Source organism: Thalassophryne amazonica, chromosome 8 (assembly GCF_902500255.1).
Source record: "Thalassophryne amazonica chromosome 8, fThaAma1.1, whole genome shotgun sequence".
Classification (NCBI taxonomy): domain Eukaryota; kingdom Metazoa; phylum Chordata; class Actinopteri; order Batrachoidiformes; family Batrachoididae; genus Thalassophryne; species Thalassophryne amazonica.
In genome coordinates this window covers 113,376,158-113,403,906 of record NC_047110.1, presented here as the reverse complement: position 1 = coordinate 113,403,906, position 27,749 = coordinate 113,376,158, and the positions used below count along the sequence as shown (strand labels likewise).

Sequence of the window (27,749 nt, the reverse complement as noted above, 5' to 3'; positions counted from 1 at the left end):
TTGAGCACAAAGAATGGATAACATTTATTTATGTAGAAAACATGACCAGATTTACAGGTAAGAAAGTTTTATTGTGTTTTCACATCATGTGGTCCTCAGAAAGAGAGTTTAGGTGCATTTGAGTGGAAAATAGTGTTAGTTGTTGACGCGAGGATCAGCTGTTTTTAATGAGCAGATACGGAGCGGCTCAGCTTAGAATTCTAAATAAAGGAGAAAAAAGCATAAAAATGTCTTTGTAAAGCTCAATGCAGATGTGCTGTTGTCACCATGCTTTAAGAGGTAAGGACGAGCTGCTGCAGAAAACCGCAGATGAAAAGCTCACAGCTCGCTTAAAGTGGGCAGTTCAGTCGAACCCCGACCCCCTGCCCACGGACCAAGATTAATGCTGCTATCGACCCACAATGCAAAAATAATAGTAACGCACAGTGACTTGGAGAAGTAACTTTAATCTGATTACTGATTTGGAAAGATTAACGTGTTAGATTACTCGTTACTAAAAAAAGTGGTTACATTAGAGTAACGCGTTTCTTAGTAATGCGTTACCAGCATCACTGGTCATAGTATCTTTCACTTTCACATGTTCAACGGCACTCTGCAATACAAATACCATTCTAATCTAATAATACCAATCTTATAATGTCTCAAATAATATTTATCACTTTTGCTGTAATTTTTAACTTTCTGTTGATCAGAAACCAGACAGGATTTGACGTGGTTCTGTTGGCTTCATCAGGTTTGAGGTAAAGTGTGAAACAACTGGGATGAGGATCAGCACCTCCAAATCTGAGACTGTGGTCCTCTGTCAGAAAACGGTGGATTGTCCCCTCTGGATCAGGGGAGAGTTATTGCCACAGGTGAAAGAGTTTAAGTATATCGGTGTCTTCTTCATGTGTGCGGGTAAGATGAAACGTGAGATCGACAGTCAGATTGGTGTTGCCTCTGAGGTTTTGCAGATGCAGATTACGCTCCTGTCCTCAGTTGTTGTCATGAACTGTGGTTAGTGACTGCAAGAACAAGATTAGAGATACAAGCAGTGGAAATGAGATTCCTCCATCAGAGGACTCTGAGTAGAACTGCTCCTTACTTGTGCTGAAAGGAACCAGCTGAGATGGTTTGGGCATCTGGTGAGGATGCCCCTTGATTGTCTCCCTAGGGAGATCTTCCAGACACGTCCCTCTGTAAGGAGGCCTCAGGGATGACTCAGTCAGTCAATCAACAACGTTATTAATCTCACAAGGGGCAATTTCATTTGAGCAGTCCTTTTAAGAAAAAATAAAATACAATAACAACAATAAAACTAATTAAAAAAAAATAAAATAAACTTAAGAAGTTAAAATGAATAGCAAGAATAAATAAATAAATAAAAACATGGCAGACCTACAGAGCATTTAAAAGTCGAATCGCCGAAGGTATAAACGACTTTAAAAACCGGTTGGTTCACACCGGGGACGTATAACGGCGTCCTAAAGGAAGCAGAGAAAACTCTCCTAAACGAACATGACCTGACATGGACAAAATCATTTCAGCCTTCCGGAGGATCTGTTGATTACAAAAAGAGTGTAAATCTCTTTGTTTCACTCCGATAATCTTTGAACAAATTTGAACAATGCTGTTCAGGCTGTTTCTGTCTTTCACTGAGAGGCTGTGAAACCAGCAGATAAATGAAAAACACAAAAAACTCAATAAAAGACTGATAAAATGACAAAGGATTGCAGGTCTGACAGAAAAGAGTTCAGTTTACGGAGAAGATAAATTCTCTGCTGTCCTCGCTTCACAATCGCGTCTGTGTTCACATCAAACTTCAGCTTGTCATCAAAAATAGTCCCCAAATACTTATATGATGTGACAAGTTCCACTTTTTCATTGTGTATGATACTCTCCTTGGCCACATCCCTGCTACGTCTGAAGTCAATGATCATTTCCTTAGTTTTGGACACATTTAAATCCAAAAAGTTAACACACCAACAAATGAAATCTGATAAAACAGCTCCGTGGTCTGATTCTGGAGAAGAGACAACAGGAGAGATTATATCTCCCAGCTGCCTTAGGAAGAATACATATTTTTAAATTGTAATTATTAAATATAAGCTTTCATAGAATAACGTGTCTGATCAATTGCTTTTGCAATTTGTATTCAGTTTGCATCATTTTGAAGGGGATGTCTCTTATTTTGAAAGGGGTCTTCTTCCCTTGGAAACCTGTGCTGGGTTTAAAGTGGACACTCTTCCGTTCTGAAGTGTTTGACTGATGCTGCCACATCCCTCAGCTGTGGACTGAACAGGCTGTTTGGGTTGCTGGGGGCGGGGGTGTGTGTGCACATTTTCAAGACTAAACAAAGAGCCCACTGGCTTCTGAGGAAACGTCGATACAGACTGAAGTGTGTGCGGTTTGTGAGGGACGGCTCCTCGCTAAACGCACAGCTACTAACACAACTATTAGCTCCTGCAGCCAGCGTAACACAGACCAATGGTTTCCTTTGATATGATCCAGATTTACAGACAAGACTGTGGACACGTTCAGCCAGTCTGATGAACCTTTTTATTTTTACAGTTTCCACAAAAGTTAGCGGAGTCTAAAGAGTGAAGGGTGACCCTCACAGGGCATTTTGAAAAACAGATTTTATCTAATTTGCCCAAATTAAAACCACATTTGAACAGTGATTTAGATTAAAAATGGGGAGCAAATTAAGTAGTGGTTTTCAAACTGTGAGGTGCCCCCCGGGGGGCGCCAGAGTTCTTGGGGGGGGGGGGGGGGGGTACAAGGGATGGGTATCGAGACTGGTTCTTTTCCAGAATTGTTAAGAAATGATTTGATTCACTGACATCAATAGCCATTTTGCTTAATGATTCCCTTATCAGTCCTTCGGAGCAGCTGTTGTTTTTGAGGGTGTTTTATCGGTAAAATGATCATTTCTTTACGTTGATTACAGACCCTCCGGTGGGGTCTGTAATCAGCCGCTTCTGTAACCTCTCCGCTTTGAAGCTTGAAACAACGAAGCAGTGCCCCAATCCGTTGCTTTGTTGGTTTGCTTTGCTGATTTTCAGAAGTGGCAATTCTGCTTCTTAACCCCTCTCTTAAAGATGTTAATCGTGAGTCACTTTTGTGCGGATTAAAGTCACTAACTGGGACTCTTGTCTTGTTGCAGGGAAGAAACGAGAATTGTCCTCCATTCCGTTCGCACAGCTCCAAACACTGCGCCGCTCTCTGCCGAGTCAAGTTAGAGTCCGGTCGGAATTAATAACTTCAAAACGAATCACAGTTTTAAATCAAATGACACCTCTTTCCAAACTTGTAACACAGACAACAAACTACAACAGACGTTCTTCTATGGTGCCCAGCATTTACTTTGTGTAAGTTTGACAGTTTTCCCCTTTGTATATCGGCTACAGAAACATTGTATGCTTGGAATTCAAGCTACTTCTATCACTGTGAGCAATGTGCAGAGGTACTCTTGAATTGTGTTGATAAATTGTAAAATTCCCTTGTTGTCCAATAATAAAAAAAAAAAAATACTGTGGCAGCCATCTTGGAAAATGGCCCCATAGCCAAAAATAATCTGGTTGGTATGCTCTGACTGTACCAGATTTCATGCTTTTATCATCAAAGTCACGATTCACCTCAAATATTGCGCATATCTGCTCCACTACAGTGTTATTGACATAGAAAACTTGTAAAGCCCGCTTTTAGTACACAGAAAATTCACAAGAGGTATTGATAAGGGAATCGATAAGGAATTGGATCAATAAGCGGAATCGATAGTAGCATCAATATCGATTAAAATATCAATATCAACCTATATTCAATTAAAAACACCACAAAGACAATATATTTAATGTTCAAACTGAGAGACTTCATTGTTTTTGTGCAAATATTTGCTCATTTTGAAATGGATGCCTGCAACACGTTTCAAAAAATCTGGGACAGTGGGAACAAAAGACTGGGAAAGTTGATGAATGGTCTAAGAACACCTGTTTGGAACATTCCACAGGTGAACAGGTTAATTGGAAACAGGTGAGGATATAAAAGGAGCATCCACAAAATGCTCAGCCATTCACAAGTAAAGATGGGGCGAGGATCACCACTTTGTGAACAAATAGTCCAACAGTTTAAGAACAATGTTTCTCAGTGTTCAATTGAAAGGAATTTAGGGATTCCATCATCTACAGTCCATAATATAATCAGAAGATTCAGAGAATCTGGAGAATTTTCTACACATAAGCGGCAAGGCTGAAAACCGACATTGAATGCCCGTGACCTTTGATTCCTCAGTTTAAAATTAAAAACCGACATCATTGTGTAAAGGATCTTACCACGTGGGCTCAGAAACATTTCAGAAAACTGTTGTCAGTTAACACAGTTCGTCACTACATCTACAAGTGCAAGTTAAAACTCTACCATGCAAAGTGAAAGCCATACATCAACAACATCCAGAAACGCCGCCGCCTTTTCTGGGCCCGAGCTCATTTGAAATGGACAGACGCAAAGTGGAAAAGTGTGCTGTGGTCTGATGAGTCCACATTTCAAATTGTTTTTGGAAATCATGGACGGTGTGTCTTCTGGACAAAAGAGGAAAAAGACCATCCACATTGTTACCAGTGCAAAGTTCAAAAGTCAGCATCTGTGATGGTATGGGGGTGTGTTAGTGCCCCTGGCATGGACAACTTACACATCTGTGATGGCACCATCAATGCTGAAAGGTACATCCAGGTTTTGGAGCAACACATGCTGCCATCCAAGCAACGTCTTTTCAGGGACGTCCCTGCTTATTTCAGCAAGACAATGCCAAGTCACATTCTGCACGTGTTACAACAGCGTGGCTTCGTAGTAAAAAAGTGCGGGTACTAGACTGGCCTGCCTGCAGTCCAGACCTGTTGCCCACTGAAAATGTGTGGCGCATTATGAAGCACAAAATGTGTGGCGCATTATGAAGCACAAAATACGACAACAGAGACCCTGGACTGTTGAACAACTGAAGTCGTACATCAAGCAAGAATGGGAAAGAATTCCACCTACAAAGCTTCAACAATTGGTGTCCTCAGTTCCCAAATGCTTATTGAGTGTTGTTAGAAGGAAAGGTGATGTAACACAGTGGTAAACATACCACTGTCCCAGCTTTTTTGAAACGTGTTGCAGGCATCCATTTCAAAATGAGCAAATATTTGCACAAAAACAATAAAGTTTATCAGTTTGAACATTAAATATCTTGTCTTTGTGGTGTATTCAATTGAATATAGGTTGAAGAGGATTTGAAAATCGTGTTCTGTTTTTAGTTACATTTTACACAACGTCCCAACTTCACTGGAATTGGGGTTGTAAAATGTGTTAGTTATGCCAAAGAAGTTTAAAAACACACAGAGATGTTTAAATGTAAAAACAATGTTTAAAATATGACAAAAGGTAAAAATAGAAGAATAGAAAGTTCTTTAAAAACATGTTTATAATGTTTACAAAGGCTGTAAAATGTGTAAATGCATAGACATTTCCTTAAAAATGCACAAATACTTTTAAAATGTGTTTAAGATGTGTAAAAGAATAAAACGAAACACACGAAGATATTGAAATTGTATGTGTCGGGGGGGGGGGGGGGCAGCTATTCATTTGTTCTCGGGGGGGGGAAGCTCACTCTCCCACACTTTGAAAACTTCTGTTATAAAGGATTGAAATAATTTGTTTACTAAAATATATAAATTGTTTGCTAATTTTTAGAAGCTTTAAATGATTTGTTGTTTCCTTTATTATGAGATTTAAATAATTTAATAATTTTTAATTATAAAGAATTTAATTTCCCTGTGACCCCGTGTAAGTGGTTGAAGATGAGTGAGTGAGGATTTAATTGATTCATCATTCATTGTAAATGACTTGAATGATTCATTTTTGAATTAATTATGGAAACAGTGTATTCTTGCTGTTGGCTTGTTTTTCTGCTGATTGACTAATTGTTTTGGCTCTTAATGATGTCGGTTGTATAAAGACGGGGTATGTTTGCTCCTGACAGAAGCTGTGTGTCTGCATGCTGATGGGATTAGCGTTGGCACGAGTGTGCCAAACCGCAGCGTAGCAGCCGTGTCAGCCAGCCAGGCCAAAACCACAAACTTCCCCTGAGGCTCAGAGGCAGCTGCTGCGACAGAGACCGCCTCAAACGCTCTGCAGCCACACTGTGGAATCTACGCTCTGCATGCACATTTAACATTTTATTTCCAGCCACAGTGTTTAGCATGTGTTTCTCCCTTAAACGTCGTCCGGCTCGTTTTCAGCGATCGCTCTGCAGAGCCGCAGAGGACCCAAAACAATAGTTTATTTATATAGCCTGAAATTATAAAGGTACCTCAGAGGGTTTTTTTTGTTTTGTTTTGTTTTTTTACAACATGTGCAACAGAAGTCACCCGCTGTGTTCAGATAAGACATGAAATGAAGAAGGCTTAGTGAGGATGAGGAGGGTTCTTTTTGTCAGGGTCATCATATGTGCTTCATTTTTACCATTTATTCACTGCATTGAGAATCATGTTGGCAGAATTCAGAGCAATTGTTTTTGCAGGATGATGCTGATTTGTCATCATTTGAAATCATTGTATTGTTGCATTAAAGAATTCTCTTTAAACGTGGTGTCCTGATTCTTCTCCAGGCTCCCCTGTCCTCCTCTTTGCCAACCGTCGGGACGTGCGATTGGTGGATGCTGAGGGCGTGCGGGGTGAGTCGGCTGTTGTCGTAAGTGAGCTGGAGGACGCGGCGGCGGTGGACTTCCTGTATGCTGAAGGTCTGATATTTTGGACAGACGTCAGTGAGGAGGCCATCAAACAGACGCACTGGAATCAGTCGTCCAACTGTAAGACAATTTTCTGATGTTGATCTCTGTGCGTTCATTTGCTTATTAACACTCTGTCCTTCTGGACAACTTCAGCTGTGAAGTTTTCACTTTGGTCTGTGGGGATTTTAAACCCTACTTAACGAGTAACCTAAGGCGACGACTGGTTGTCCGTGGTACCAAGTCTCTTTGGAGTATCTTGGGTACCTCGGGAATGACTTTGATTATCAGTAACATACATATCACTTTTATTCATATAGAACCAATCTCAGGCTGCAACTCATAACTTTCTGTCAAACATTGACAGAAAAGCCTCATCAAATCTTCACCCAGAGTAACACTTCTTCAATGATTAAATTACTTAAAGGACATGTAAATCTCAAACTACCTGTCCTAATCTCATACATACTGTATAGTAAGTTATTAAAGTCTGATTTCTGCTTCATCAAACATTCTGTCTTTATAACATCAAAAAGACCTAACACGTGATTTTCAGCTCGACTTTGATCCAGATATGGCTTCATGAAGAATAATGCAGAACAACCAGATGGTTAAAGGAAGAACTCATGCAGGGAGTAACAGACACTTTTACACTTGTACCATCTGTTAATTCCAACAGTAAGCAGCGAATTTCTCACATGGCTTCAAAATGTGTAAAACGTTTTTACTTATTTGTTTGTTTTTTATTTAAGTGTGTGTTTAGCTGTTGCTGTCTGACCGATGCTACAGCAGCTTCATGGGTCTGTTCAGGGTCTGTTGTCTGAGTGAGTCTTATTTTGTGGTTCCAGCCCTTAAAGAGGCTCTGGGAACTGGCCAGACTGTGGTGGTGTCAGGTCTGGACAGTCCTGATGGACTGGCCTGTGACTGGCTGGGCAGAAAACTCTACTGGACCGACTCTGACACCAATCGAATTGAAGTGGCTAACCTGGATGGCACCTCCAGGAAGGTCTTGTTTTGGATGGACTTGGACCAGCCCAGGGCAATCGCACTCAACCCTGCTCAGCGGTAAATACACACACAGTTACATACAGTAGTATTCAGAATAATAGTCGTGCTATGTGTCTAAAAAGATTAATCCAGGTTTTGAGTATATTTCTTATTGTTACAAGGAAAACAAGGTACCAGTAGATTCAGTAGATTCTCACAAATCCAACAAGACCAAGCATTCATGATCAAATCAAATCAAATCAATTTTATTTATATAGCGCTAAATCACAACAAACAGTTGCCCCAAGGCGCTTTATATTGTAAGGCAAAGCCATACAATAATTACAGAAAAACCCCAATGGTCAAAACGACCCCCTGTGAGCAAGCACTTGGCGACAGTGGGAAGGAAAAACTCCCTTTTAACAGGAAGAAACCTCCAGCAGAACCAGACTCAGGGAGGGGCAGTCTTCTGCTGGGACTGGTTGGGGCTGAGGGAGAGAACCAGGAAAAACACATGCTGTGGACGAGAGCACAGATCAATCACTATTGAGTAAATGCAGAGTGGTGCATACAGAGCAAAAAGAGAAAGAAACACTCAGTGCATCATGGGAACCCCCCAGCAGTCTAAGTCTATAGCAGCATAACTAAGGGATGGTTCAGGGTCACCTGATCCAGCCCTATCTGTAAGCTTTAGCAAAAAGGAAAGTTTTAAGCCTAATCTTAAAAGTAGAGAGGGTGTCTGTCTCCCTGATCCAAATTGGGAGCTGGTTCCAGAGGAGAGGAGCCTGAAAGCTGAAGGCTCTGCCTCCCATTCTACTCTTACAAACCCTAGGAACTACAAGTAAGCCTGCAGTCTGAGAGCGAAGCGCTCTATTGGGGTGATATGGTACTATGAGGTCCCTAAGATAAGATTTGACCTGATTATTCAAAACCTTATAAGTAAGAAGAAGAATTTTAAATATTCTAGAATTAACAGGAAGCCAGTGAAGACAGGCCAATATGGGTGCGCATTGAACGACATATCCTGATCAAAAATGACTCCAAGATTTCTCACAGTATTACTAGAGGTCAGGGTAATGCCATCCAGAGTAAGGATCTGGTTAGACACCATGTTTCTAAGATTTGTGGGGCCAAGTACAATAACTTCAGCTTTATCTGAATTTAAAAGCAGGAAATTAGAGGTCATCCATGTCTTTATGTCTGTAAGACATTCCTGCAGTTTAACTAATTGGTGTGTGTCCTCTGGCTTCATGGATAGATAAAGCTGGGTATCATCTGCGTAACAATGAAAATTTAAGCAATGCTTTCTAATAATACTGCCTAAGGGAAGCATGTATAAAGTGAATAAAATTGGTCCTAGCACAGAACCTTGTGGAACTCCATAATTAACCTTAGTCTTTGAAGAAGACTCCCCATTTACATGAACAAATTGTAATCTATTAGATAAGTATGATTCAAACCACCACAGCGCAGTGCCTTTAATACCTATGGCATGCTCTAATCTCTGTAATAAAATTTTATGGTCAGCAGTATCAAAAGCAGCACTGAGGTCTAAAAGGACAAGCACAGAGATGAGTCCACTGTCTGAGACCATAAGAAGATCATTTGTAACCTTCACTAATGCTGTTTCTGTACTATGATGAATTCTAAATCCTGACTGAAACTCTTCAAATAGACCATTCCTCTGCAGATGATCATGATATGTACACTCTTAAGGCTATGAAATTGGGCTATTAGTAAAAAAAAGTAGAAAAGGGGGTGTTCACAATAATACGTAGTAGTGTGGCATTCAGTCAGTGAGTTTGTCAATTTTGTGGAACAAACAGGTGTGAATCAGGTGTCCCCTATTTAAGGATGAAGCCAGCACCTGTTGAACATGCTTTTCTCTTTGAAAGCCTGAGGAAAATTGGATGTTCAAGACATTGTTCAGAAGAACAGCGTAGTTTGATTAAAAAGTTGATTGGAGAGGGGAAAACGTATACGCAGGTGCAAAAAACTATAGGCTGTTCATCGACAATGATCTCCAATGCTTTGAAATGGACAAAAAACAAACAGAGACGCGTGGAAGAAAACAGAAAACAACCATCAAAATTGATAGAAGAATAACCAGAATGGCAAAGGCTCACCCATTGATCAGCTCCAGGATGATCAAAGACAGTCTGGAGTTACCTGTAAGTGCTGTGACAGCAAGAAGACGCCTGTGTGAAGCTAATTTATTTGCAAGAAGCCCCCGCAAAGTCCCTCTGTTAAATAAAAGACATGTGCAGAAGAGGTTACAATTTGCCAAAGAACACATCAACTGGCCTAAAGAGAAATGGAGGAATATTTTGTGGACTGATGAGAGTAAAATTGTTCTTTTTGGGTCCAAGGGCCGCAGACAGTTTGTGAGACGACCCCCAAACTCTGAATTCAAGCCACAGTTCACAGTGAAGACAGTGAAGCATGGTGGTGCAAGCATCATGATATGGGCATGTTTCTCCTACTATGGTGTTGGGCCTATATATCGCATACCAGGTATCATGGATCAGTTTGGATATGTCAAAATACTTGAAGAGGTCATGTTGCCTTATGCTGAAGAGGACATGCCCTTGAAATGGGTGTTTCAACAAGACAATGACCACAAGCACACTAGTAAACCAGCAAAATTTTGGTTCCAAACCAACAAAATTAATGCCTCGCAGATGTGAAGAAATCATGAAAAACTGTGGTTATACAACTACCGTATTTTCCGCACCATAAGGCGCACCTAAAAGCCTTAAATTTTCACAAAAATTGGCCGTGCGCCCTATAATCCAGTGCGCTTTATGTGCGCACTGAATTCCAAAATCTGTAAAAACGACTGACGTTTTTGACCGTCGGAATATCGGACCATTTCCAGCTGACACAAGGACGTAATACGTAAAGTACGTACGCTAGCAGCGTAGAGTACGTACCGTGGCAGCGATAAACCAATCGGAGAACATTACGTAATACATAAAGTACGTACGCTGGTAGCATAGAGTACGTACGCTGCCAGCGATAAACCAGTGAGAGAAGAGTCTGTGAGTCCGTGGTACGTACACTTACCTCCGCCACTCCTCCGGGAGTATCCTGCAAAACAACATTTGTTTGTCTAAGGACCCCCGAAAATTGCGCCAGCGAAGAGACATGCTTACGAGGCACAGTTCAAACTGCAGGCTATCAGTTATGCGGTTGTTCATGGGGATAGAGCAGCTGCGAGAGGAAACAAGAAAATGAACTGCGCCATGTTAAAAAGACCAAACTGAGTTTCCGCAGAAACGAAGCGAGGTGGCCACAGCTAGAAGACCAGCTGTTCAATTCAGACACAGAAGATGAAGACTTCGATGGATTTGTGACAGAACCATAATAAAAAAATAATGTGAGTACCATATTGTTAAATACCGGTAGTTCAAAGTTGTTAAAAAGTTCAAATAAACTCACCGTCTTGCTTCCGTGACCTTTTTTTTTTTTGTTGTTGTTTTTTTGTAGACTATATGTTTTAGAGTGCGCCTTTTGTAAGGGTTAAGTACCCGCTAATTGAGGGCGCGCCTTATAATCCGGTGCGCTTTATGGTGCAGAAAATACAGTAAATACTAGTTTAGTGATTCACAGGATTGCTAAAAAAGCAGTTTGAACATAATAGTTTTGAGTTTGTAGCGTCAACTTCAGATGTTACTATTATTGTGAACACCCCCTTTTCTACTTTTTTTTACTAATAGCCCAATTTCATAGCCTTAAGAGTGTGCATATCATGAATGCTTGGTCTTGTTAGATTTGTGAGAATCTACTGAATCTACTGGTACCTTGTTTCCCATGTAACAATAAGAAATATACTCAAAACCTGGATTAATCTTTTTAGTCACATAGCACTACTATTATTCTGAACACTACTGTACATACAGATATAATCTGACAGATTTGTAAAAAGTTTTCTGACCAGTGTTATGTGTAAATTACTCTATTTTCTACAATTCAACCGCTACACATTATCAGTCTACAATATTACACAAGGTAATTTTTCAGTTTATTTATTCATGCAGTGCCAAAGTACAACATAGGTTGCCCAACACGAGTAAGGTTTAGAACTTACCCACCCCCTGAGCAAGCAGATTGGCAACAGTGGTCAGGTGAAAGAAACCTCCAGCAAACCAGGCCCAGTGGGGTGACCATCTGATTTAGCCAGGTACTACATCTGCTGCATAATTACAGATTCATCTTGTTTCTCTATGATAGAATAAGATAAACTAATGCAGGAGCTTTTTTTAAATATTTACTTTTATTCTTTTGATTTTATTTGTCCTGGGCATGATGTTAAGCGGGACTCTGGACTGCTTGTGGTTCTTCAGAAAGCCTCTATTGGGGGTGTCTGGTTGGGACACCGTGTTTCCCCTGAGAATATTTTCAGGCCCGCTGGTGCTCACTGAAAAATTCAAATCTCAAGGTGCACTAAGCATAAAAATGCAAACGCATCAAGCACAAATCTTCACTCATTTAAATAAACTATTGCAAAAATATTTTATTGGACAGAAATAAATGTGTAACCTATGAACTTTGCAAAAATGGCACTTTATGGACAGTGAACATGATCAGTTGGTGCAATGAATTGATATCAGTTAATAAAAAGTGTTATTTCATCACTTTTGATTCCTGGTCAATTTTTTGTGTGGAAAAATGTAGCACGACACACGTTTTCAGCGTTCAGCTGTTTTTCTTGTTGCTTGATACAAACTTTGGTGTAATGAGTTTTTGAAACACTGAGCTGCCAAAAAAAACCTGCCGGTATTAATAAGACGTCTGACGGACAAGATTCCAACGGATCCAAGAATTTGGGGCGTTGCTTGCGATTCCCATCCCCAGTTTTAAAATTGGTGCACCAGCATCCTTAGGAGAAAAAACAAGTCTGTTCACCCTAAAAACTGTTGTTCACCCAGTGTCCCCAAAGTGACACATTTCTAGTTGAGTCCAGTGTGCATTTGGCTGCTGAGGTAATGTTCAATGTGCAAAATATTCAAGAATTTGAACAAACATTTCCATTTTATTTATGGAAATCTGTGCATTTTTTAAATGTGTTTTTCTTTAAACTCTCACTTTAAACTGCAGTTTTACATCTGAACTCTTGATGTTTTGCTGGTTTCCACTGGAGGACACTGCGCTCACGCTTCTAGCACATGTAGTCTTCTCTACTTCATATTTTACTGGACTGTCTAAAAATACATCATCTGCAAATGTAATTTTGCAATTTGTTCCCAATTCTGAGTTTTGTGCTTCCTGTTCCAGGTCAGACTGAGCCTTCTTGTCCACGTCTGTTTGAGTAACCCGCTTAAACTAACCAACAGTAACCTGCACGCTCAGGTTGTGCCGCCTGCACTTTAGCTGCACATTGCCACTTCCACATGGTGTGACACCTTCGCTGCAAGAGTCTCCGCCCCTGTGTCAGTTTGATTGCGGTGAAGGTTTTCCCAATTGTTGCCTTGTTACTCCGTTCACCAACCTGGTGAGGAACCTGGGTGATGGCATAATAAAGCTGAGAGCAGATAAGAGGGCGAAAGTCAGACTGCTGGGCGAGAAGTGATCGCTAACGTCTTTTTTCTTCAGCAAATAATCAACAGATTTGTTCAGATTTGCATTCAGGTCCAGTGTTGCTGCGGAAAATGTTGAGAAGCGCTATTTGACATCAACTTGTGTTTAAACGGCATGAAATTAAACTTTGGGGTCCATACTTTGTTGTCTTTCATCTTATCAGTGCTACACAGTAACTGGCACTTCGGTGAGTCCGTTGACCTCTGTGGTTTATGGCATCGAAGCTCTTACTGGTGACAAAGACTCGGTGCAACTTGATGCTCAGGTGTTACTTTTTTGTCATATAATCAGCAGTCAGCGTCTGATTAGAAACATGTGCAGTTAACATTTGGACAGATATCAGTGAGCGCAGGGTGTGTCTCCGTTTGGCACAGGTCAGACTGTGTGTGAAGCATGCTGGGAACATTGACCACGCTTACTCACGCCCAGCAGAAAGAACGCTGGCATGTCAGTGAGCTGTACTTTAGAAACACGTTGGATTACTACAGTACTTCAGCTTTTATTACTTTATTACACAAAAACACAGGAAAACAAAGTGCAAAACATGAAACTTGGAGAATCCAAAATGATGAAAGATGAATTCTGTAAAATTGCTCCTGTAGGATCGTGATTGAAGAAGGCGCTTCATGAGGAGTACATTGGGAAGTCCAGCTGAGGGACATGTACGGGTTCCCTTTGGTTTTGGAGTTCAGACTGTGACATGACGCGCCCTGCACTTTGATGTTTGTTGCACAAATACTACAAATGATGTTCATGTTTATTTTGGAAGCTGGCATGTTGCTGGATCACTGATAAAACCTCAAGGACGTTCTCTTCAGGTGTTTTCTGCTGCTTTCTGCACATTTAATCAAAGATAAAACTGATTAGAAGCCACAGTTACTACAGCAAATTAAAATCTACTTCTTACAGATAAAAACTAGAATTAAAAGAAAAGCTTTGTGTGTATTGATATTTGTGCTATATAATGACTTTTCTCTTTCAGCTACATGTACTGGACGGACTGGGGGGAGGAGCCTCGGATTGAGCGTGCTGGGATGGATGGCAGCAACAGGTACGGACCATTTTCAAATGTTTGTAGTGTCGCTGTGTTAAAAAAAACTTCCAGAGAGTTCTTCCATCCACACTCGCAACCCTGGAACAAGTCCTGTAGAAAATCCTGGTTCTCAAAAGTATCTTCAGGTGGAGCTGATGTTTGCCCTTAAACTATGTACATATGTATGTTCCACCACTGTGAAAGTAGTTAGCATGTTAGCATATTTGTGTTGGCACATTCTTTGGAACATGATAACTCATTCATAATACATACGTAGTCACCACTTTATTTTTACACTGTAGCTGCTCTGAGGGAAGAAGACCAACTGGTTACATTTTAGTGTTGTTAGGTCAATATCTCTGCATATTAATAAGTATAAAGTGTTTTTTTTAAATAATAGTTATAACTCAAGAATGCTTGATAAGGCATTCAGTATGTCTGTATATGAGGGTAACATATGCATATGCAAACTCAGATGCTCTTCTTTGTGTCTGTGCATTAAACATATTTTATATTTAGTTACTTTTCAGTATTTTTAAAAGGCGATCTCATCTTAAATGTTCCTCAAGTTTTGCACTATAATGTATACAAGATGGGATGACAGCATACACCAGTATTCGGGCACTATCACCAAAATGTGTCTCGGGGTCAAAAATAAAATTATATCCTATTTCTAAAATATGTTACTTATCAGGAACAAAACCTGAACAACAACAGAAATGTATATTTGCTGTTGGACTCTGATGTGTTCATGTGTCCAAATGTCCCATCTGAATTTGTCCTCACACTTTGTTGTCTTGGCGGAGACAAAAGTTTTGATGAAGAGAAGTCACGTTTTGCAACATTGTATCTAATTTGAACCCTTTTTAAATGTAGGTCAAGTGTTTTAACTGAGTAGGAATAAATAGGCTGTGGTTTTATGTTTTGTATGTTTTTCTTTGTTTGTTTTTTGGAGCTTTGTGTTGGAGGGGACATTTTTTTAATGAAGTTTCCCAGGGTGATGAATTACAGACCTGCTGGTCTGGATGCCCATCTGGGCCGTGCTTATTTTTCCTAAAACATACAAAGAACGTAAATAGAGATGGTAGTCATGTACATTACAGCTGAGGCGCTGGTCCAGTCTCTGCATCTGCCTCCTACAGGAAGGTGATTGTGGACGTGGACATTTACTGGCCCAACGGTCTGACCATTGACCTGGTGGAGCAGAAGTTGTACTGGGCGGACGCGAAGCTGAGCTTCATCCACAGAGCGAACCTGGAAGGATCTGCACGGTAAGAAACTTGCTCACATTTTCACACAAGTCACAACGTGGGAGGAAGCACACGAGTTTAAATTCCGAAGACATTCTCTGGGCCCGGCTCATCGTCCCCAGAGAGCAGAGACAGGGAGCAGAGCGTAAGAGGAATATATAGAATGTGATGGAGTTGTCCAACACAAACAGAGCTGCAGGATCGGGGCCCCAGTGAAAACACTTCAAGTCTCAGCTGAGACGCTCCCTCCTGCCCTCCTCCTCTCCTTCTCGCTGTCCGTCCGTCCTGCCATACGAGGAAATGTGTCTGCGCAACATCTGCTGACGCGTCATTGTTTTAGTGCATCAGTGTTGATGCTTCAAAACGATAGATTAAAAATATTGTTACATGAAAATAACTATAAAAATATAGTTTGTTTCCGTACTGCAGTACTGTACATACATGCAGTAAAATGTATTTTTTCCTAATGAAACACATTGAATTTGAGGTTGATGTTAAACACAGGCACAGCCTGCTTCTGTGTGCTTACGAAGGTTTTTGTTTCCTCTGGCATTCGGTGAGAGTGGCTTCATGTCCTCTCTGCACGTGAAGCACTTTGTTCTTACGTTGCAGCACAAAGGTGTTTTTTGTACCTGACAGCTGACAGTTTGAGTGATTAAATAATTTACCTGTTTCCAGATTAATTTGCGCCCGCACTCTGTGGAAGAGGACTACAAATTGTGATTGATGAAGCCGGTTTCTGCCATGTTGTTACTCCAAGCACACACCTTCTCTGATCCTCATCACGTTGCATGTGTGCGCGCACACGTGCACATGCACACGTGCACTTGCACACTCTCAATCAACACACATTTAAAAAAAAAAGCAGTTCATGTTCTCATTTTGCTTAACTTTTCTGCAGAGTTTTGCATTTTCAATTTAAACTTTTTTTATATATATGTACTATTATGAGTGTGTCAGTGCAAAAATCACATTTGAAATGGACAAACATTCAAAGTTACAAACTGAATTTTCAAATAAAATAAAAACAATAAAACCAAAAAGTTGATTTCTTTGCCTTTGCCGTTCCCAGAAGGATGCAGAGTTCATGTTCCTCCCTCTTATCTGATGGTACGTCTCGACATAACGACACTAAAACTATAATCTCTGAACAACAAAATGATTGCTAAAATATGATTAAATACAACCTGATTTTTGTAAAAATTGTAAGAAGTCAAAAAGAAATTATGGACCAAATTTTACAGGGTATGAGTCATGTTTTTTTTGTTGTTGTTGTTTTTTGTTTTTTACTAGTTTGGGAGGTCCTGCGACTTATACTCCAGTGCAAGTTGTATCACAAAAAATTGCACATTTGTAAATAATAATAATTATTATAATGGCTATATTAGATTTTTCCAGATATCAAAACATTGTCCATCCATCCATTTTCTTTACCCGCTTACTCCATTTAAGACTCATGGCGGGCTGGAGCCTAACCCAGCAGTCACAGGGCGTGAGGGGGACGCCAGTCTGTCACAGGGACACATACAGACACACAAACACATTCACACCTATGGCCAATTTAAAGTTTCTAGTCCACCTAACCTGCATGTCTTTGGATGTGGGAGGAAGCCGGAGCACCCGGAGGGAACCCACACAAACACGGGGAGAACTCGCAAACTCCACACAGAAAGGCCACAGGTGGGAATCGATCCCATGACCTTCTTGCTGTGAGACAACAGTGCTAACGACTAAGCCACCGTGCTGCCATCAAAACACTAAACAACATGAATTAATAATAAAAAATAAATGCCAATAATAAAAATAAAATAAAATCCCAAGAGGTACGACTTATGCTCCAGAAAATTTGGGAGTTTTGTGTGTGTGTGTCACAGAAAAGTAAAACTTCTAAAACAACAATACTAGTTCTAGTTTTCTCAAAGATAAATTGACGTGGTACTCATTTTTCAGTCACAATAGTTAAAATGAACATTTCATTTATAGATCTTTTTTTTGGCTCCTCCCTGTTTTCTCCTTGTCGCCACAGCGGATCCGACGTTGATCTGTATGTTTTGTGCCAGATGGCCACGCATCCAACACCACCTCCAGGTGCTGTTGAACTGGCAAACGTCTGTTTTGGAAGCAAACTGGGTATCAGTGAGCACAGTTTCTCATGATATTATATTTAAAAACAAACAAACAAACAAAAACAGGAAAGGCTTGTGCTTCAAAAACCATTCACCCATTTTCTGCTGCTTTATCAAATTGTGAATTCAAGGGAAAAACAATTAAGTTCCGTCTGCATGGAGATGAGTTTGGTTGTGTCTGCCAAAGTTTTGCATCGTATCAGTGTTCCGTCCACAGGGAACCACCCCGAAAACTCTACATTTTGAAAACAGATCCCAGAATGGGTAAATCTCAAAGCTCCACCTTTGCATTTTTGTGTGTACAACCAATATGGAACGTTTGTGAAATGATGTCACTTCTCTCACCTCAGCCTTATCCCTTTCTCTGTCGGGTTACTCGGACACTGCACCTGAAACATGTCCACTGTATCAGCATGTTCTCATATAGTTTAGTCGCATTATGATCCATTGTGACTCGAAGCAGAAGTCCAGCTCAACATCTTCTTCTCTGTGTTTTTGTAGGAGTGTTACAGCACCACTCACAGGCCTGGCATATGTACTACAGTGTTTTCAGTGGCGTAAGTGCTCTCTTGTGTTCCAGTGAGACGGTGGTGGAGGGCACGCTGACACACCCCTTTGCACTGACCCTGTCCGAGGAGACGTTATACTGGACTGACTGGCAGACCCGGTCCATCCACGCCTGCAACAAACACAATGGAGAAAAAGCCAGAGAGATCCTCAGCGATATTTATTCTCCCATGGACATCCAAGTACTGGAACAACACCGGCAGCCCTACAGTAAGACCCGTCTGCAGTCACTGTATGTGCATGTGCACACCCAGGGAGTCTTAACATTCTGACCTAACTCAGCGTCTGCCTGTGTCTTTGCTGCCGTCTCTTCAGTCCACACTCCGTGCAGTGAGAGTAACGGCGGCTGCAGTCATCTCTGCCTGCTGTCTCCAGTCCAGCCTTTCTACAGCTGTGCCTGTCCCACTGGAGTCCAGCTGAAGCCAGACGGAACAACATGCAAACCTGGTATTGATCCCACTCAAACCACAAACAAGTAGCAGCTGCTAACCCCTTAAAATAAACAACATGGCTGCTAATTTTCATGGTTTTCAGGCAGAAGGGGACTGTGAACTGGAACACAGTTTTCGCGCCGTCACATCGTTATATTAAGATGAACGTCTCAGCAGGGACGAAGAGTTTCTGGGAACAGTTGTGTTGTTTTCTGTTTCCCTGCTGCCAGCAGCAGTCAGCTGAATCTTTAAAGTTACTCTTGATAAAATACTTGTTTGGTGCATCTCAGAGTCTAGTTGACACCACTGCATCTTTTATTCATGGAACACAGCGGATCTAGAGGGCGTTAAAGGATGTCGTCATGTTCCAGCATCATGTCTCTGTTGCTGTCTGTCTGCAGATCCGTTCCCTCACCTGAAATCCTCTCCAGGCATTTCACTGTGCGCTTTGCTTACTCTGATTGGCTGATATTATGATACGCCCACGACACGCCCTTGAATAATGTGGGGCATTAATCCAGACCCTTTGCACCCACCAGGAGTGTTACCTAGAGACCAGACCCGTCGACCCGGCTTTTCAACGGCCTAAACTCAAAGTCGATTGAAGAAACGTTCCTCCTTTTGTCTGTCTGTGGCTGCTCAAGTGGAAGCCACAGTCTGTGGAATTTATAAATTACTGTTAAGCAAATGAAATAGGAGTGATTTTATTATGTTAAAACTTCATTATAGATAAAAAAAAGCAAAGAAACAAATGAACAAAAAAACAGGATTTTTTTGTTAATTTGTTTGTATATTGGATTTTAAGTGAAGATTATAGAGACTTAAACAACTGTTGTCTGTTTTGCTAAATACATTTGGGTTTGAAATCAGAAGTCATTTACGTGTTCCGTTTTTGTTGTTCACTACAAAAATCATCAGCCTGATCCAAAAGGTTCTGTGTTTTCTGTTGTTAAACATGTCGAGATTTACAAGCTGACGTGTAAAGTGGGATTTAACCCTTTAGATCCAGACTGTCTCCTGGACAGGTCCAGCACCATTTTCACAGTGTTCCTGATGTTTTTAAGCCCTTCAACTGTAATTTAATGAATCACAGGATTTAACTGATGGGACGTGGGCTGATCAGCTTTTGTTTAGCCGTGGCAACAAGCCCACTTTTCCATCCCCCTCAGGGACAAATCACTGTGTACTTATTCACATGGATACAGTGTGTGGTGCTGATGATCAGGAGGAATTATCAGCACTAATAAACCTCATCATGTGACCGTGCACGTGGTCATTCCATCACACGTCCATCACTGCTGAGGAAGGACATCTCAGCCATTCGAGAGACGGGGGACACAAGACCTTTAGGCGAGTAGCCATTTCTTTCTGTGGAAATTATTCAAAAACACCAAAAGGTCATCAAGGTTTAATAAAAGAAAATGTAAAAATCATTTGTACTGATTCACATAACAGCTGAATGATCAGACTACAGACGCTGGGTATGCTTTCTGTTTTTCATCAGTACTAATTCAACTTTATTACTGTCAAAATATGTTAAACATAAAGAAGTAAAACAAGTGCAAAAATTTCCAGAACAAAATTAAAAATACTCTGACCATACAGAACCAGAACTGAACATTAAGCGGCACAATATATTGGATGCATTAAATAACAAATTTGTTGCCCATAAGGCCAAACGACACAACCATAAGTTGCTTTAATCTTATTTTTGCCTAAAGTTAGCTTCTCAAATGAATAAACAGGTTTATTGATAACTGGCCATCGTTTTGGGGCCGTCATGGCTTACTCATGCCGGACGGCCTTCACCCTACTGGGGAAGGCACTGCCATCTTGTCTGCGAACAAAGATAGAGCTCTACAGAGAGGGTAACATTAGGACTTTACAGCAGGCCACGGAGCAGGCGATTAGAGACCCTGCAAAGCTTATTACGAATGTTGATGTGGAATCCATTAGCTTAGCATGGAAATTAGCACAGAAAATCCACTATGGTGATAGTACAGTTTATGTGGCACGGAGGGAAATTTGTCCAGTTGAGACTGTGGCCTGTTTCCGCAGACATGTCCATGAAAATCATAGAGGGATATGCTTTGCAAACTTAATACCCATTACTACATTGGATGACATTGAAGTTGAGGATGGCCCGCTGGCTGTTCCAGCAATATCAAAGATTTTGTGTTTGCTACCTACAACCTGCGTGGAATGACTCAAACCTAAGCCTTCTTCCAGGCATCTTATATATGCTACTCTGGAACCACCCCTAAATCCAAACAGTCCAGCTGTCAGCCCCATTGAGGTTCTTAGTCTGGGTCTCATTAACATAAGATCACTATCCTCAAAATCATTGTTGGCTAATAATCTAATTATGGATCACCACTTAGATATGATTGGGTTTTGTGAAACCTGGTTTAAACCTACAGCTGTCCTCCCCTTAAATGAGGCTTGCCCACCAGCATATACATTTAGTCATATCTCTCGTGATGTGAAGCAAGGCGGGGGTGTTGCTCTTATTTATAAATCTAGGTTTAGTTTATTAGCTGTTGGGGGTCGCACATATAACTCATTTGAACGTGATTCTCCGCTCTGCCCATGATGCTACGTATTGCCAAGGTCACAACAATAAAAATCAGTCGTATTATTTTGTCACTGTATATAGGCCTCCTGGCCCATACTCTGAATTCTTAGATAATTTTGGTGAGTTTATCTCTAACTTGTCAACTAGTGCAGATAATATTTTGATTATTGGTGACTTTAACGTTCAAATAAATAAGCCTTCTGAGCCCCTCTGCAAATCATTTATGGAAATTATGGATGTATTGGGATTCCAGCAGTACAGGATTCGACGCACATTAGTGGAAATACCCTGGGTTTGATTCTCGCACGTGGTATTGCTGTCACAAATCTTGACATCATGAATCTTGCATCGGTGGTCTCTGATCACTCACTTATTAAGTTTACAGTTTCGCTGCCGTGTTTAGTGGGACAACCTTATTTATTATTGTGGCGACACAACTCCTCAACTACAACTGAACTCGAAGCTAGTCTGCCTGATATCTTAGTTTCATGTTTGGAAAATGCCCAATCAGTAGACAGTCTTGTGGATAGTTTAAACTCAGCACTCAAAACTACACTCGACATGATTGAGCCACCTATATTAAAACCACGGCCCCCCAAAACACAGTCACCTTGGTTCAGTGATTACTTGCGTGACCTCAGGCATAAGGCTAGAGGTCTAAAACGGAAATGGCGTTCAAATAAGCACAACCTGCTTATTTGATCCTGTACCAACAAAGCTGTTTAAGGACCTGTGGTCCACTCTTGGGCCGACTGTGCTGGAAATGATTAATCTCTCATTAACTTCTGGATCTGTTCCTAAATGTTTCAAATCTGCAGTGATGATACTCAAGAAATCCAATCTTGGCCCGAGTGTATTGAAAAACTATTGGCCGATATCACATCTATAATTTTGCTCTAAAATTCTGGAAAAAGTGGTTTCACAGCAGCTCGTGGACTATTTTACTGAAAATAATCTTTTTGCGCCACTGCAGTCTGCTTTTACAAAATATTCCACAGAGACGGCTCTCACTAAAGTGGTGAATGATCTTCTGCTTGCAATGGATTCAGACACCACTATGGTTCTGGTGCTGTTAGATCTCAGTGCTGTGCTTGATACCATGGATCATCATATTCTACTCGATAGGCTGGAGAATCTTTTTGCGATTACTGGGAGTGCCCATGTATGGCTGATGTCATACCTGACCAGTTGTTTTCACTGTTTTGTACAGTAACAATACCTCTAACCTAAGTGACATGAAATTTGGGGTCCCACAGGGGTCCGTCTTAGGCCTTCTGCTTTTCTCCCTTTATATATCGCCCCTTTGGCACATACTGCGGCATTTTGGGATTACCTTTCATTGCTGTGCTGATGATGCTCGGTTATACCTGCTGATAACTGCTGGTAATCTCATCCACATAAAATCCTTAGAAGATTGCCTTGCATCAGTGAGAAGCTGGATGTCTACCAATTTCCTACTTTCAAACCCTGATAAGACTGAAATGATGGTTCTTGGTCCAGTGAGACATCGGCATCAATTTGACAAGTTAACACTTAGCCTAGGCTTATGTGTCATACATCACATTGACAAAGCAACAAAAAAAAAACACCTCCGTGTTGGAAACCATTCAGAAGATTCAGACAGCTTTCGATGGCTTTCAGTCGAGTGAGTATCCGAGAAATTGTGTAACAGCTGGACATGCCCCAACATGTCCTGTGAGACTTCCAACACAGAGGTATTTTTTTGTTGTGCGCCATGAGCGGCTCCGTGCCGACGCGCGAAATCCTCCGCACGTCTTTCATTACAAAATCTTCTGTAACAGTGGAATGTGCCGCAAAAGTGCTATGTCCAGCTCTCTTGCCATTTCTGTGGTAGTCACACGATGTCCCGGATCAACATATCGTTCAGTTTAGAAATGATCTGGTCGTTCCAGCCTGTCGATGGCCGCTCGGTGCGCCGCGCGGCCTCCGCCGTTGTGGGCCGTCTTTAAAAAGGTTTCAACAGTCCTTAATCTGCGTGACGCCGACAGAATCTTCACCGATATCCATCTGAATCTTTCAAATGGTTTCCAACTGGCTGTCTCTAACAGTTTCTGAAAAAAATTTCATGGAGCAAAGCAGCAGCCTCTCAGCCATTTCCCAGACAAAAGAAATCCGACGAGGGGGGTGGACCAGTGCTCACTCAAAGCCTGCCCACAGGCGAATGACGCAACCGACAGGCGTGAAAAAACTCACGCATGCGCACGAAGGTTCAAGCTTGGCTGATGCAATCACACATGATTCAAATCCATATAGTTTTTGAAAAAAATAAAAAGGTCCATTACTTTTTGGACAGACCTCGTATTTGTTGTCTTTCTGCCGCATGATTCTGTTTTTTCCTCTCTGTTTGAGGTGCAGCTCCATGCAGAGTTGGGAGTGGGTTTTTTCTTCTGCAGGCCTCCTGTTTTGTGCACCAGCATGGACTCCCAAAATCTCCCAAAATTTCGTGTATAATTTTTTGTATTGTCAATTTGTGTCTGTATCATGGCCCAAGCAAAGGGTCACCCCTTTGAGTCTGATCTGCTTGAGGTTTCTTCCTCAAATCATCAGAGGGAGTTTTTCCTTACCACTGTCACCTGTGTGCTGCTCTGGGGGTTGGTAAGGTTAGACCTTACTTGTGTGAAGCGCCTTGAGACAACTTTGTTGTGATTTGGTGCTATATAAATGAAAATAAACTGAAATTGAAATAAACAATCTAGACCTTGTTGTTGTGAAAGTGTAGTGACACGGACCCACAACAGGGGGCGCAAATGAACGGACAATAGAAGAAGTTAAATTTAAACACTTTACTGTTGTGAATGCCACAACTACACACAGCAGATTATAGAATGAATACAAAGTCAGTTGATAAAGGTGTCGTGTGGGCAGGCTCGACGATAGGAGATGTCCGTCTGGAGAAGAACCGGAACCACACGATTTCCTCCGCCACCGAACCAGGAGGATACTGGAGCCGCCAGGTCCCGAGTTCCCCAGGTGGCCACCGTCTCCGTGTGTCGGATCTGGTACTGCTGGCAAAGAGCAAAAACAGTCAAGTGTGGGTGTGTGTACACCCCGTAACAAGGATGGTGGTTATTCCACCTCCACCTCTAATCACACGCTCGTGCAGCTCCTGTCTAATTACTTATCTGGCGGAAAGCAGAGCGAAGCAGTCGCAGCCTACGCCGATCCTTCGAGAAGACAGCTGCAACAATGTATCTACTGAAATCAACGTAGGAATACTCAGGCTGAGAGTGTTACCTCCTTAGAAGAACGATATCTCGGCGAAGTGGTGGAGGTGTTGTCCTGCTTTTATTTGGGATGAGGCGCAGATGTCATAGCCGATGAGTGACAGCTGTCAACCCGGCCGCTCTTGGGAGGTGGCAGCGCCCTCTCGTGCCTGAAGCCCGCACTTCAGACAGGGCGCCCTCTGGTGGTGGGCCAGCAGTACCTCCTCTTCTGGCGGCCACACAACACTTGTTGCATATTGAGCAGCTTTTGTTGCCATCTAGTGAGCAGTGTGAGCATTTCAGGGCTTTTGGTACATTTCCTACTTGTGAAACTCAAAATTCAGTGTAAAAAAAAAAAAGGCATTTATAAATGTCAGAAATGCAAGACTTTTTGTGGCATGCAGATCTTTGACCACCCAGTATCGATGTATGAAAATTTCTGTTTTGTGAGTTTTGTGGTTCTTGAGTTTTAAGATATGAAAGTTTGCTGGAAGGATGGAATTTCTCCTGACAAGAACAACTTACGGCTGTGAAATCAAGTGCTGCACACCGGCTACAGATAAAATAAATTAGAATGAATTGTACACAAATCTAAAAATCCAACTGTTACGACAAGATACACATAAAAGAAGTAAAATAATTGACCTGAATAATTTAACCATCTTAACGGTCACATGCTTTGTTTTTGTTCTAGTTGTTCTAAAATGACGACCAGAAGGGAGGAGAGCTTCATGCTGCCGTTACAGAGTGAGGGTATGTGTGTGTATGTGCATGTGCCAACACACACACGTTTTGTGCACATGCACACACACATGCACGTTTCGTGCACGTACGCAAATGCATGTGCACGTGTGTGCACAATAATGAACCATGCCAACCACTGTCGACAATCAACAAAACAATACTCTATTGTGTCAGCCACTGTGCACACATACATACACACGTATGTGTGTGTGTGTGTTTGTGTGTGTGTGTGGTTGTAATTAGTTTTGCTTGGATGCTTAAATTGAAGGCATTTGTTGCTGCGGACGCAGCGGAGCATGTGTTGGAAAATGAAGCGCAGCAAAGTGACAAGTGGACTCACAGATGCTTTCACTCTTTTCCATTTGTTTATCCCCTTCGCGTCACTCGTTTATTTCGTGGCAACGCGCTTGTTATTGGAGCCAAAGCTGAGAGAAGCCAGATTGTGAAAGAAGGACTGACATGATTTTCAGAACGGTGTGTTTTTCACCTTGTGTTTTGTTGTCGCCGTGGAGATTGTTGGTCGTTTTTTGGCAGAATGACTCTGAATATAAAGAGCTGATTTGTCTTGGTGGAAATATTCATGCTTACACAAGGAAGAACCCTCTGAGTTTTGGGATAAACTGTTAATTATGTGCTCCAGCTGTGTCAACTTGATCAGTTTTGTCTTCAAATTAAACAGCAAAGAGCATTTTGATTAAAAACGGAGGTACTGAAAAACATGGTTACCGCCGTTCCAGCACTGTTTTTGCAGCAGATTGTGCCCACAGATTAACATCATGGTGCTGCTGATTGTCCACTGTTTAAGTTTGACAAAATTTCCAAACTACATGTGGATGTGGGTTTGTGGGCAAATCGCAGGACAGTTTTGATTTAGCTTCTGATCGCTGAAGTACCAAACTAAAGCCATCTGCACGACTCATTTCTGCAGAAAATCAAAATAACTACCAGGGGTTTGCAAACCTAATAAATAACTCTGAGGCCTTGAGCTTCCATTCAGTACCACAGCATGCACAGCGCCATGCACCTTGTGACATTGTGACAAAACTATAATACACCCATGAATAATGAAACAGATAAACTCTACCTCTTTGCGCTCAATTTGCACACACGCACGGTCACGACCACAGACTGTATCTATATCCTGGACAAAGTCTGCATGACGTCACCCGTAGGTTTTCTATTTCGACCTGGACCAGCTGATACGAAGCTGGTATCTGGCGTCATCATGCTGGCAACAGCAACTCATTAATGCATAAAGGGCTGGAGCATGTGTGACGAAAGAAGCCTGAACACGCCCCTCTCTTCGAGTCCGAATCAGTGAATCTAACCGCCGAACCTGGATTCAAGTGCTTTATTAAATCATATTTTTGAGGACTACATGGTGGTTCTTATAACAATTTACTTTGGTGTGGGCAGTAAAAATGATGAGCTGCGTATTTTCTCATTAATCGCGCATTAACAGGGTTTAACAGATCAGGCTACCTAACGCTGCTAAAAATGCTAACACAGTTAGCGTACAACATTAACCCTCTGGGGTCCAGGGTGTAATGGGCTGTTTTTGACTACTTTTGGTTTTACCGTCATAATTTATCTTAAAATGGTTTAGTTTTCGTTATGTTACGTTTTCCTTTCGTTCAAAATGAACTCCATAATATGACCTAAATTGTCATTCTCACGATGGGGAGACGCTTCACCCTCAGCATCCTCTTTAATGTGCTTAAACTCCAGATGATGCAATGCTGGGTAGCCAGAGTTCTCTATATGTCCTTGTGCACCCAAAGTATGATATACTCTGACCAGATCCATTTCTAATGGGGAAATGTATTACACTGTCTGCTGGTTTGTTGGCGAATAGCCAATATTTATGTGTCAAGACAATACTGAGTGCATGTTTTACAAATTGTGGTCACGTTTAAGTAGATCGTGCCCTTGTTTTACTCCAACGATGCTTAAAATGTGTGCACAGTATAATAAAATGAGTGCACAGTATAATAAAACATGCACACATTCTCTCCACATGCAAAACATTGTGTGATGACACTTCCAGGGTTCCGTATGTTTGCAATAAAATACTCCAGATAGACACAGCAACAACACAACAGCTAGCAGCCGCATCGAGCAGACACCACGTTGTGGACAGGTGGAGACACTCGGCTCAGCCGCTGTTACTCAACGTGACCATGCCCAAATTATACAGACGAGCACCGAACTGTGGCTGCCCACTGCTCATAGTGGTTGGATTGTGTCTTGTAACTAGGATGGGTTAAATGCAATGTACAAATTTCACTGTATGCATGTATAAGTACAATGACAATGAAGGCTATATTCATTCATTCATAACTTTATGGTTAAAACTTCTTAAACTAACAAGATGCGCGTTGCCATTTAGCGCCATTGATCATCAAGATAGGGCCCTCAATATTTGTTTGTTTCAGTTTTACACTTATGGATATTATCTAGTTTCAGTGCGATAGGTTTTTACAAAAAGCA

General features: G+C 41.4%; 1 protein-coding gene across 1 annotated transcript in view; it reads left to right on the top strand.

Moving 5' to 3' along the window:
* Positions 1-27,749, top strand: part of lrp5 (low density lipoprotein receptor-related protein 5) — a 191,107-nt gene that overhangs the window by 29,463 nt on the left and 133,895 nt on the right. The window contains exons 2-7 of the mRNA XM_034177293.1: positions 6,623-6,823; positions 7,591-7,807; positions 14,292-14,360; positions 15,485-15,613; positions 18,299-18,495; positions 18,601-18,732. Coding sequence (XP_034033184.1) covers positions 6,623-6,823; positions 7,591-7,807; positions 14,292-14,360; positions 15,485-15,613; positions 18,299-18,495; positions 18,601-18,732 — 945 coding nt within the window. The remainder of the gene's footprint in view (positions 1-6,622; positions 6,824-7,590; positions 7,808-14,291; positions 14,361-15,484; positions 15,614-18,298; positions 18,496-18,600; positions 18,733-27,749) is intronic.